Raw genomic sequence first — 13,816 nt, 5'->3', positions numbered from 1 at the left:
ATCAACATATTTAGTTAGTTACCATTATACCCACAATTTTAAATAAGTTATTTGTTGTTTTTCCAATTCTTGGACATATGTAATATAGTTACTATAAAAGAAATCTGCATGCTACATCAGCTAGAATGTGGTAAAAAAAAACACACTTTCTTCCTGTCCACCTCACTGTGACCTCAGTATCCTCAGCATGAACGAGATGGTAGGGCAAGGTGTAGTTTGAGCCATGCTTGAACCATGCAATATTCTCTCTCCATCATTTCTTGAGGACGTACATGTAAATAGTAATGTAACATAAAGTTATAAAACCACTACAAATGGTGAGTTATAAAACTCACCCTTCGGGGTGAGAAGGGCGGAATATAAATACTGTAAATAAATAAATAAATAAATAAATAAATACAAAGTAAGACAAAGTCATCTCCTCTGAAGTTAGGGGTATAATATAACACAGTTCTACTCTTGTTGTTGAGAAGAGAAATGCATTATAAATCACTCTTAATTTGAAAGTTACATTTAAAATCTATGCAAAACTTCTGCTCTACCACTGAGCTATGAACAAATTGAAAAGGCTGTAAAATATTAAGACTGCCTGAATCTATGAACAGTAAAAGTCCACTGGTTTTTTTGTGGCTTTTAATATTTTCCAGGAATTACAAATTCTCTTTAAAGCCATGATGTTCAGAATCTCTGTCCAGCAGCCATCAGTTTCCACTTTCACATACATTAATGTAAATAGAAATGAAACATGGGGCTTGAGAAAGACCAACAAAAGTGTAGATCATTTATACTGTTTCCAATATATTATTTCTTTTTAAAAAAATGAAAAATGTCTCTTGATCAAGATTAAAAGTCATAGCCTTACCGTCTGTAGTTTCCATTGTGTATAATTTTGTTCAGTCTACAGATATGAAGCCATCAATGAAATATCACCTGAAGAAATGTAGTCCACCTTGTAAAAAATAAGTAAAAGAAAAAAGTTAAACAATAGAAAATGATGGCTATTTCAAGACCCTAGTGTAACATTTCAATGCTTTTTTCTTTTCTGTATAAGTTATACACTTTACAAAAAAATCTCTTTTTAGCACCACTGCTATTAGGCAATTTCTCTCTGCTTGGAATGAAATTATTATCCTTCTAACTTTTATCCAGTAAGCATTTCTTGGCAAAATTTAAATCAATGTTTTCCCTTCTAACTGTAACAGTTCCTGTTCTGAAGATATATTTATCTTTGTGAGATCATATTTCATGGCTAAGTAAGAATTTGCAGTACTGCAAGAAATTAATGCCACAATCCTTTTGCTAATTTATGCTTATATAAATCTGGGTTATTTCATTTGAAGTAATGGTAGTGGGATTGTGGTGTAAGGAGGTATCCATCATCTCCCTTGGAAAGCCTTTTTTTCAGCTGTGTAGGGGGATCCATAGAGTCCCTGAGCTCAGTCCCACTGCCTTGAACCCAAACAGCGGTTGGTTGGCTGCAGATTTGGGTCTAGATTCCATCAATCTGCTGTGCAGTCAAATAAAGGGGAGCAAACTTCACCCTCCCAGATTTGCCATGCATCCAACAGCATCCAACAGAATCTTGGCCTTATAATGAAATGTTATGGAGGTTGAGAAAGAAAGAAATACCCAGCATCAGCATGTTGAATAGAAGATATTATTCTATGTATCACAAACAATGATTCTAAAATACTCTGCGGCTTGTATAGTGTAAATATGGAACAAACTATGGATAAAACAGCTCATTAGGATCCTTCCATTGTGGTAAGAGTAGCCCCAAGCGGTATTCCATGGAACACTACTCATCCCTGGGCTATTGGCTGTTAGTCCCTGGTGAGTTTCCAAGAAGGAAAGAAACAAAAGTGCCAATGGACACAAATATGGCGTTGTTTCTGGCACATTGGGGAGAGGGAGATTGCTTTTCCCTTGCATCAGATTGCTTGAGATGATCTGTTTTATGTAATACACTCCCCTCAAAGTAAATCTTTACCGTTTTTATTCTAGGGCACTGCAACCCTGATAGTTGCTATTGTAGACGTAATTGTTCTTTGCTTTCCCAATTCTTCAAAGGAACTAGAGCAGCTTCTTTTTAGTAACTTAAAAAACACCAGAATATTGCATGCTGCTGAAGTGCAATTTACAGTACATTCTTCTCCCATCCACATAACTGTTGCCTAAATATAATACAGAATAAAGCATGGTGCAAGCCAGCACTTGAACCATCAATTTTTCTTCCTCCGCTATTAATGCGGCTTCTTTTCCTGCCACAACCATAAAAGTACATTTTAGGGTACTATTATATGACAAAATGATCTGAAGTTATCCTTTGTGAAGTTACAGTCTTAACCACATAGCAAATGTGCAATAAAAATGTTTATTAAAACAAGCCTGAACATGCGGTATTAAGTAATACCATCAGTCACAAGTAGAATGAAACACTAAGTTGATAACAGGACTATGGTTAAACAGTGTGCAGATGTATACAAGCTTGCAGATATATGAGATAGTGGTTGGGGGTCCCTCGTCTGTGGGTTAATTAATCCACTACATGGTTTAAACTGAACTTTAAAAGAGCTTTACAAGGTGCTATTTAGGGAAAAGTTTCAGCACCTTGGACAGTTCTTTCACACTTAGACAAAAACCCAGAGCTGATTCACTGTCCCACTGTTCCCGTGTATGAATAATGCATCACCAGTGCATCAAATTACACTCATAATTCAATTTAATTATACCTTCACTATTGGAAAGAAAGGAATTAATTAAAAGTAACCACAATTAGTCACTTATAAACTCAGAAGGTTGCTGTGATTTGTTGTTATGTGCCTTCTAGTCATTTCTGGCTTATGACGACCCTATCATAAAGTGCTCTTGGCAGATTTTTTTTGAGAAGCAAGTTCAACCTGGTACCTGGGTAAATAAAGACCAAGATGTGGCCAAAACAGATTACTTCTAGCTTCCTTCAGATTGTAACTGGTAGGATCAGGGACAGATGTTACACTGGATTTCCTCTCTCTGGAGAAGCATGCACAGCTGGCCCACCATGTTTTGGGTTTGATTATTCATGGATTTAATTAATGTTTTATCTCTAGGAATCTCTAGGTCCTTCAATGGAAGTTAAACATAGAGTTATACTGGAAGGTCTAGAGATTCTTAGAAAGAACACTTTTGTCATTTGTAAGTTCTCCAGTGGTAGTAGCTGATCATAGATTTGTGATGGAGAAGCTTGAGGTTCCTAGAGAAGTGTTCTTTCAATAAAAAGTAAGTGTTTTTTATTTATGTCTTCTTCACTTTTGTAGGGGTCCTGTGCCTCTAGCCCCATTGAATGTGGAGGGTCCACTGTAGATCCTTTCCCATGGGAACAGCTCTTCCAGTACCTTACAGAACTGGTGGACCTAAGACGGAGAGTAGACTCACTGCCCACATGATAATTGATTCACAGGCTACCAGCACAACCAGTGGGAGCTACAGTCCAAAAAGGGGATTTTTCCTGTTCTTCTCCCAGCACCACAGCATATCTTAGTCAGCAGGGTCATCCACTCATCTGAATTGCATTTTTGGGAAGCTGGAACTATTGACATGGCAAAGAGATAAGCTCACTACTGACATCCCAATTGCAATCTTGAGTTAGCCTTATACAATTGAATATCCCTTATCCAGGTATTCAAAATGCTCCAAGATTATTCAAATATGTTCTGAACATAGTGGCTTTCATGTGGTTCAATGTACACAAACTTTGTTTTCATGCACAAACTTACTAAAAATACTTCATAAGTTGAATGTGTCTAAGGTGTATGTGAAATATAAATTAATTTTGTATTTAAACTGGTGCTCATTTTAAAGGTATATCTTTATATAAATGGGGGAAATCCAAAATCCCAAATACTTCTGCTCCCAAACATTTCAGATAAGGGCTATTCAACCTGTATTTGCTTTGCCTTTTCCATAACACATGAATAAGCCTCCATCAAAGTCAATGATTACTGAGAAGATTTACAAAGGCTTCTGTGGTGTTTTCTCTCGCATAGCAGCCATCTTTTCAGCAGGGCTATTAGAATTCATAAATATCTAACAGCAAAAAGAGCCTGATGTGCACAGTTGCCAAATAGTTAGCGTATCAGTGGAAGATTATCAAGAAAGCTCAAATGTTATCTCTGGATAAACATCACCAGAGCACAAAGAGCATCTTTGCATTTAATGGATAAAAGCTTTCCATAAAATAAGAACATATACAAACAAGAATACAGTAATACAAGTGTGGAGTACACATTTCCATTAGGGGGACTTAGCCAAGCTAAAGGATATTTTATTTCCCATCCTTGCTTGCTACTTAAAACAAAACTCTATGTGATATATATTTGTATTGACTATAAACCTATTAGGTAAATTGAATTTAGCAGTTATATTAGGGTCATTGATTTTAACACCATGCTAACCTATAGCAATTTATGTGTACACTGACTCAGAATTAAGAATGACACTAACTCTAAAGTAAATTCACTTCAGTAACCAATAAGGCTACAATCCTACGCCCATTTACTTGGGAGTAAGACATGTTAAATGCAATAGAATTTATTGCTGAAATTGCATTGTTACCTCTGAGTAACATGGAACAACTGTCAGTAATTGTGAGGAATGAGCTTTGGATTAGAAGCATTTAAAAATGGAGCCAAGATCATTTTTCTCCAGCAGGATGACATGTTAATGCAATCTCATTAAGGGTGATTGCAATGGCTTTCTGCTACTGCCTATCACTTCTAACTGCACTGCAGCAATTTAATCTAGCATTTTATTACTGGAGTCAAAACCTACACTTAAGAGATGCCTTTTACCAGGTTACCTTGAGATCCTTCCTGTTGCCAAGCTGCCAAAAGAAGAGAAGAAACCAAGACAAGCCCTTTATTTCTGAGAAGCTCCCTCAAAAAAGACAGCAAAAATAAGCAACAAAGCATGGATTCTCCAGCTGCTAAAAACCTGGTCAGCTGACTAGTGACCTTGCTTGAAAAGCAAACACAACTTTAACTGAGATAGTAGAGAGGATGTAAGTAGAGTTCGTGTTCAGGCATGCTAAAAACATGACATTCCTAAGGATACTTCTGTGCTAGAGAGTTAGTTACTCTTTACTATATGTTATTTCTGAACTTTCAAAGAAAGGGGGTGGGCTCTTTATAAAAACACCATGAGAAGTGTTTGAACCCACTATAGTAATATGGGTTTTATCAAAAATAGGATTAAAGTACTTTAAAGTACTGTCAATAATTGTCAATAATTAACTATGCAGCAGTAGAAAATAGAGATGGTGTGATTCAAAATGCATTTCCTCACATTCTAAAGGTACTGTATTTCCTCATATTTAATTTACTTTGGTTTCAATAAGATTGAGAATTAATCCTCCACCTCTGCTAGGGTTAGAGGTGCAGTGGAAAAACCGCAAATAAAACACTTTTTAAAAATCAGAGACAACACCTATCTAAGAATTTCTAGATCCATCAGCATGGCTCTGTACCCTAGTTTCAGCAAAGCTGACCTGCCAGTTACATATTAGGACCTAGAGATTCCTAGAAAAAAAACCCACATTTTAATCATGTTCATTAATAAACAAATTTGCAAAAGTCAAACTTGCAAATATTGAGGGAAGATAGTATAGCCATTCTGACTGTTAATTATTGATGGCCCCATCCTCCATGGATTTATCCAATCTCCTTTTAAAGTCATCCAAGTTGGCAGTTACAACTGTATCCTGTGGCAGTGAATTTCACAGTTTAACTACTGAATAAATATTTGCTTTTATCTACCTTCCATCTCCCACAACTTCCTTCCATTGGAAGATCACAAGATCCAGTACAATGAGAGTCAGATGAGAAAAACTTTGCACTGCCCATTTTCTTCAAACCATGCATAATTTGACACACTACTCTAGTATCAAGTGCACTTTACTTCCTTTTTCTTCTAAGCTGAATTGTCTGAAATGCTTTAAGTTTTTCATATAGCAAAATCCTTCCACTCTCCTGGTTATATTGATTGTCCTCTTCTGCACTTTCTCCAGCTCTACATGCTCCTTTGTTTCTGTCCCAGACAAAAGCAATCTGCTGTAGTCTAGTCTTTCCTAACTTGTGTATTCTTCCTGAGTAATAATTCTTTCCAACCTGACCGCACTCCAAGCAGTGGCAGGAATAATGGAGTATTATGCTACTGCTCGTTCTGCGCTAAATCCCACAGCAGACTGGGTTAGTAAAGGGAAGAAACTCATACATATGTCTGATCTGATACAAGGAGGACAAAAGGCTGCAATACTGGCAATGGGCTTTCATGTGGAGAAACTGAATAAACAAGCATCGTCATAGCACAACTATTGTTTCCAAGCTGAAAAAGACATTCAAGTCAACTGCCAGTTTTGAGGTTTTCTGTTGGCAGAGAAATCTCATTAAAGGAAAATTGGTTTTTTTATTATCTAATATAAATTCCCATGGTATAGATAAGGCTGGAATGGTGAGACTGACAGAATATGTTAGATACTGTCAAGGGGCATTTGAGGTGAAATGCAAGACACAAAGTCTGCATTTAGACATCAGGGCCTCTTCAGTTCACTTCTTATTTATCAATACATTTGGATCATGAAAATGGCAGTGGGTGAAAATTTAAAAACCTTCCCTGGTGCAGATGCTCATCAAAACAAAGATGAGATCCATGTGGTCATTCTATATTAAATTATACTTTCATATCTATAGTATAAACAAAAAGGGAAGAGATATAATATGGGACTTTCGGTGCCACAAGCCTTAGGATGAGTTGGGCACACCTATCTCATCTAGGATTCTGATGCTGATCACAAACAATTCCCTTCAAGATCAGATCCAGAAAGAACTATACAAAGAAACCAATAAAAACCTCTTCTGTGCATATTAACTGGCAAGGTGGCCATACAAGGACCTCTTGATCTTTTCTATGCTGCTAACTCAAGCCTCTGTCTTAAAATAATATGTATGGCATCCTCCTTCTCCTATTTCTGTGTGATTTACAATTTCTTCTTTAAAGAGTCTCCAAAGAGCTGTTCCAGGTTGGTGGTCCAAATAATCACAGAGCACCATAGCAGGCTTGTCAGCAAAAGCAATGTGTTGGATTTAAATTTATTCTCTTGGGGAATATTTGTTGTACATACTTTCAAATATCCAGAAACACATATAACGAGCTTTCAATCTGTCAGATGAAGTACAAGGGGATGAATTAGTGATGCAGGAGTGAACTCAAATGATACAGGATGGAAATTATGTATTGGACAAGCTTGCATCTCAGAAGAAGCAAAGTCCTCTTAGATTGATTCGGAGTTACAGAAGACAGCCTGATCAGAATTTTAAAATGCTGGCAAAAACCACATACATTGATTTCTGTAACTATATTTAAATGTAGAGCCTTAAATTCTGGAATATTTTGCAATTGTTGGTTGCATAAAGCAACTGATCTATGAATCCCCTTCATTTATGATGCCGTATTTTGCAGAATTAATTCAAACCATTATTGTAGAACAATGAAATGGGCAGGCAATATATGGTCAACACATAATACATACTGATGGTATAGTTAGTGTGATCTTTTGATCCCACCAAGATGAAAAATAAAGCTCAAATGACAGTTCCGTTCAGGAGTAATTCAACTAAGACAGCTATAAGGTATATCTTGCTGAGTTCACTACTCTAGAGAAGCCCATAGAACAAGAAGGTTCATTATAATGAACAAAAACAATATTGGCTGAGATCTAACATCAGGGCCAATTAGTGTAAATCTCCACATAGAGTTAGGCATTAGGACAGAGTAGCATAAATCTCCACATGTAGAGTTATTGCTATGTAACCCTTGTGTTGAATGGCAATGTTGTACAACCGAACCAAGACGCAAAATGTGCAAGCCAACGTGCAGCGAAAATCACATGTATATGAATCTATGTACATGCAATGCAGAACTTCCAGCAGTGTGCATACACAATACACAATTGCCTATGCAAAGGTGCTGGTTGAACAATTCTGCTTCCACAACCTAAAAGCAAACATTCTGCTTTGGACAACAATGCCCAGCTTCTTTATGGGTCTGATTCACCCCTAACAGATGAATCTACACCACTATTATCCTTAAATTCTATATTTCAATCCCTGTTTGTATGCAACAGTACTTTGCTGGTGAAGTATGGTGCTGGGAATAGGCAATGAGGGGCTTGACCTACACAGTTCTTGCTTGTCAAATGCTTCAAACTGGCACAAAGGACAGAGCCACTGCTGGGACAAGACTGAAGATAGGACCTTGTACTGGAAGGCTTCTGCTACGCTCCCCAGAGTACACTGTAGAAACATCCAACTCCAGTCATGACCAGCTCATACAACTACAGGGAACAGTAACATCACTAGGGTTAGTGTCAACCGGTCTAGTCATTTCCTTTCCTAATTCAGACTCCTTCATTTGCTCAGCTGCCTCTGCTGTAGCCAATGCCATTTGTTCTTGCAGTCACCTTGCCCCTTGCCACTTTCTTTCTGCCACATTTCTGTTCACCAGCTTTCCTTAGCGTCCTCTGTTGACACTGCATGTCTACTAAAGATCTCCTAGAAGCTGGCAGGGGTAGCAGTATTGGCTATGGATTTGGTCACCTCCAAGAAGAAACTGAAAGGCACCCAGGAGGAAAGAATCTGACCCACATTCTCAAGGGGGCTTCCTCCTTTGCTGTTGTAGGCTACTGAGTGCAGATGGCTTTTCAATCAGTCATTATGGTGTCACTCGGTGAAGTTCGCAGCCTCTGCAACCTTTTAGCGATGCCACTGGCAGGGAGAATGCATACCTTGCCTTTTAAATCACATTAACTGTGCTTCAGCACCATGGCAGTACTAGAAAGATCATCAATATTACCAGAGTCATTTTTAAATACAATCCCTGTTATCAGATATTCAGGAATATGATGAAAAGTCTTGTGGCCTTTGGTAAAAGAGAAGTACTTACTAAGGAAAATGAAGTGGTTGGTGCCTCATCATCATGAATTATTATGCCTTACATTGAGCAACAGAAATTGGGGGAATGAAAAATGTTGACACTTAAAAAAGTTCCTTTTTGGTGTACAACTCCCAGCATAGGGATTCTGGGAGTGATAGTTCAATAACCTGTCTAAGTGTAGAGGATGCTCATTATTCAGGACTAGTAGCTGGGGCTAGGGAACTCAGTTGGACTACGCATCCCATCAGCTCCTGTCAACATGCTGTAGTTATTAGTAATTATACAGCCCAACAAAAAAAAATTGGTGTCTTGGTTTATAGCCCTGTTTCTTGGATTATTTGGAGGCACTGATTCAGAAAATTGCATTAGCTATACAACACCAGTTCTAGTTTCTTAGGTATAGTTATCTTGATTTTCTATAGGTGAGCAGATGGTGACTGGTAGATAATATATATTTTGCATCTCAAAAACTAGAGCTGATATGGGGAATCTGCAGGTCAAATATACCCAGAAATAGGGCTTCTATTTGAGGCACCAAAAGATGTATTGGCCAATGCTATGAGAGGCCAAAGTGAGAGCTAGATTTTTAAACGAATAATAAGATTTACTAGATAATAGTTTAAAGTTGCATTCCTACTTATAGCTAGTTATCACTGGACCCAATGGAACATGAAAATGATAGGACTGTGCATTCACAGAACAACTTGGAAGTCCTACTGAAGTCAATGAAACTTTCTCCAGTTACTTGGAAGGAAGCTCTACAAAGATCCATTCTTTTCTATATGCATTTAACAGTACAGCATTTGATCCAAAGGTCCATAGGCATTTCCTCCTCTAATTTAGTTTCCCGGATCATTCCATAGATTTTATCGTTCATTCCACATTATTATTATTCTTGAACTTCTCCTCTTTTCTTATCGTTTCTTTCTGGACTTGTGATTAATGTTTGAAGTTGTGCAATCATTGCAAAGCATATCATTTGGTGTAGCCAAAAAGCTGTCAGACTTAAATAAATAAATAAATACATCCGCCATTACTCCTTTCTTTTGCCCTATAAGGTTAAACCCACTAGTTTTTCTCAGCTAAACTATATGCTGAAGAAATTCTTTGAAATGCATTAGGGCTCCTGAATGCAACAACACACATGATCTCCATGCTCAACCTGGCACGGCATCAGGTGTTTTTAAAAAAGCAATTAAAGAGATAAAACAAAGCAAAAGAAAAATCAGATTGAATAAAAACATTAAAGCATTGTACTCTGTCAAATCATGAAACTGTCTTCCTTGGCCAAAGATGCCCCTTTTTTGCACAATTTCAAAAAAGACATTAGACAAAACCACCAGTGATTCTGTGAGTAATTTTCCATAACAAATTCTAGATAATTTAAATGGTAAGCCCACTGACTGAAGCTGTTTGGATATTCCTTTGACTCATTCCAAGCTACACTTGATTCTTGAGTACACTTTCCTGTTGTGGTTCAGCAAAATAAAACATTAAAACATTAAAGGAATCACATTTTAGGTATAAATTTTCAAATAATCTATATGCAATTCATGTAAGATGTCTTATTTTGAGCACTGTCCTGTTTACAAAACAAGGCATGGAAGAACTCTAAGTTTATAGTAAACAAAGAAGACAGGGAAGTGGTTTGCTTAGTCTGATCGTGACAATGCCCTACCTTATGAGGAATAGAACTTTATGTGAAAACACCGTCTATCTCAGGGCTATATAACCAGCATTCTTCCCAAAACTAGGACTTAAGATGACTTACAGAATAGGTGGAGATACAAGTAAAACCACATATACAGCAACACCCCTGTATCTGTGGGGGAAATGCTCCTGGCTAGACCACAATTAGCTAAAGCTGCAGATATAGCCTGAATTCTAGTCCCAACATACCATAGTTGCCCTGGAGAACCGAAAGATTCTAGAGAAGTGACCTAGAAATTTGAAAGTTCTCCAATTCTTTGGTAATTTCCAGGAGAAGCACAATCCTCAGAAGACTATCTCCACCCAGCACAAGTTAAGTAAAACCATAGAAATAGGTTCCATAAGTACAGAGGTCTTACTGTAGCTAAGAATTTAGAAAACATTATGATTTAAAAAATAAGTCATCTATAGAATTAAAGCCATACAAGACACTGACTTAAAAGCATAGATTAGAACAGTACAGCACAGAATCAGAAAAAGAAAATATATACTGTATAAAAAAAAGATTTTTTAAAAACACCTGTCAAAAAGTAAGTCTTTCAGTTGGTGATCAGGGAACCCACTTGTCCTCCCTAGGAAACAAATTCAGAGTGTAGGAAGAGCTACAGAGAAGGACCTCTTCTGTGTCCCCAAATTTCAAACCTCTCATCCTGCTCTGCTTGCATATCTCTTTGTACAATCTGTATCTTTTTTTTGTCCTTTATGAACATCCTAAATCAGAGTGGTTGTGAATATCAGCAGTCTTGGCCAGCATGACCTATGATGAAGAATGCTGGGGATTACAGTCCAGAAATACCTGGAGGGTCACATGATTCCCAGCTCTGCCCTGAACAGTGAGAAGTCTGAAAAAACTCTAAACCTTTAAAATCAGGACAGTAAATAAAGAACAATACTTTAAAAAACCAGGGGAATTCCAGACAGGAAACAATCAGGGCTAGCTAACACCTCCCAGCAAAGGATTCCCTCAGGCAGTAAGCAGCCAGACCTTGAAGCTGCAAGGCTATTCAATGCTAATCAAGGTGGCTAATTGCAATATTCACACTTGCCTCAAACAGACAAAAGTTCTTTCTCTCACCCTAGACATTCCACAGATATATAAACCCTACTTGCCTAGTTTCCAACAGACCTCACAACTTCTGAGGATGCCTGCCATAGATGCAGGCGAAACGTCATGAGAGAATGCTTCTGGAACATGGCCATACAGCCTGGAAAACTCACAGCAACCCAGTGAGAAGTCTATAGGAGTGGGACAACAAGTTATCTGGGAGGAATTAAGCTGTGGCTGCAATGATCTCTTGTGGCCTTTCTTCTTCTGAACCCCTCTTCACCCCGTGCAATTGTAATACAGTAAGGGTTGAATGGTTGAGCATATCAGTTATATTTAAACACAGGGTAATTCATAAACTCCAGCCGTTGTGGGTGTGGGTTTGCTTTGTTTTACTTAGAGCTCTTAATAGATCTGAAAATGTGTGAAACTAATTCACACAAACCAATCTGGCTGTTGTATAATTAATAATTACTGAACACACACTCAATTACTTTCCAGATGATTGGCAAGCATTCCAATAAGCCTGACTCCCTAAGCAGTTAAATAGCCCTTTAACAAGGTGACAAAAATAGATAAATAGATATAGCCATCCGTTTTAACTAAAAATGTGAATTTGTATTCATAGATAATGTTTCATCAGAAAGTCTCCTGAACAGATTATTTATTAGGCATATACTTCCCATCTGAGGTTGGTAGGAGGGAATGCTTTATGAAAGCTTTATTTCCATTTGCATTTACAGATGGCCTTTCCCCCCCAAACATACTTCCCATGATCATACAGTCTGAATACTCGTTTCTCTCTTCCATTTGATTGCATCATTTTAAACATAACCATGCAGTCAGATGGCAAAAGAAAAGCATTTTCTAAGGAGTAAATCATTAACCCAGAGAAGCCGATGACAAAGGTCCCATTGACTTCTCTGCATAAGAATTTGGACATCGGTCAAAAGGAAGCCTGTTTTCCCTAAATGGATTTGTAGTTTCAGTAATATGTGCACTAAAATGGTCAAAATCTTCACATGCAAAATACTTTTCCTAAATGAGACAAAATACACACCTCACTGATAGTTCAGGAGAACCTCTGCATTATACAAAAGCAGGAAATGATAACTGTGATAAATATGAAACTCCCGGATGTGCTGCTGGACTCAGCTTTGCATCTAGATACTTGGATGCTGGCTGTGTTTCATGTGTCTTTGTCCTGCTTCTGCCGGTGCAACAACTAAGGACATTCCTGGTAAACTCAGTCATGCCTTTGTCACATCTAGATTGAATTAGTATATATCTTTGTAGTAAGGTTTCACAAACTGCCACTTGTCCAAAACGAAGCAGTGAGAATACTGGTAGATGCCTGCTTACAGGCAGTAGCAAATGCTGTTTTGTCATTAGATGGTCCATGTCAGTGGGATTGCGAATCCACTCAGGGTTTAGCCTGATCTTTAAGAGAGCCATCCATGGTGCTGAGCCCTATTCCACCCCCCAAAAGAGATTTAACCCACTAGAATAACCCCTTTTGAAGTTTAGATTTAACCCCAGAGCACAAGCCCTGCCTCATTGACACAGGCGCCACCATCCGTCACTGTTCACATTACTCCACTGCACCTATTATACACTGTTTGCACGGGTTGTGAATTCTTTTCCAGGCGCAACACAAAGTAGTGACAATGACCTCTAAAGCCTTCAACTGTTTATATTCAGGATACCTTATGATACCTTCTTCCCATGCAAGCCTGCCCATTCCTAAAAGGGCTTTCTTGGTTGACACAATTTGGCATTCCTTGCCACCGTCTTTGACAGCCTTTCACTGTATGGCCAAGATGTTTTTGTTCAAGAGGGCGCTTGCTTCATATATATTATCAATAGTTCCATTTGCATTTTAAACCTATTCTAAATTTTATAGTTTTATTTACATTTTTTGTATTTATGATCAGTTTTTACTACCATGTGCTGTCCCAAGTGGTGTGCAAGTACTAGAAATGTAGGATGCACATTTTTGATCAAGCAAACAAACAATGAGTGGATTTTTCTCAACATAGGCATTCTGCCAAAAGGCCAACTATGTAATTGGGGTTCTATTTAATTCTTACTTTT

At 37.8% G+C, this 13,816-nt stretch overlaps 1 protein-coding gene across 3 annotated transcripts in view; it reads right to left on the bottom strand.

Annotated features, from left to right (window-relative positions):
* The window catches only part of kank4 (KN motif and ankyrin repeat domains 4), a 63,740-nt gene that overhangs the window by 30,967 nt on the left and 18,957 nt on the right, over positions 1 to 13,816 (bottom strand). For 2 of the 3 annotated variants that reach the window (XM_062978256.1, XM_008109344.3), the window contains one exon: positions 863 to 949. In XM_062978256.1, coding sequence (XP_062834326.1) covers positions 863 to 878 — 16 coding nt within the window. In that variant the 5' untranslated portion in view covers positions 879 to 949. Of the gene's footprint in view, positions 1 to 862; positions 950 to 4,837; positions 4,998 to 13,816 lie in introns of those variants that run through there. The other variant, XM_008109343.3, reaches the window with a different exon arrangement.

The sequence above is a fragment of the Anolis carolinensis genome, chromosome 4, assembly GCF_035594765.1.
Source record: "Anolis carolinensis isolate JA03-04 chromosome 4, rAnoCar3.1.pri, whole genome shotgun sequence".
Lineage (NCBI taxonomy): Eukaryota > Metazoa > Chordata > Lepidosauria > Squamata > Dactyloidae > Anolis > Anolis carolinensis.
This window is presented reverse-complemented; position numbering and strand designations above follow the sequence as displayed.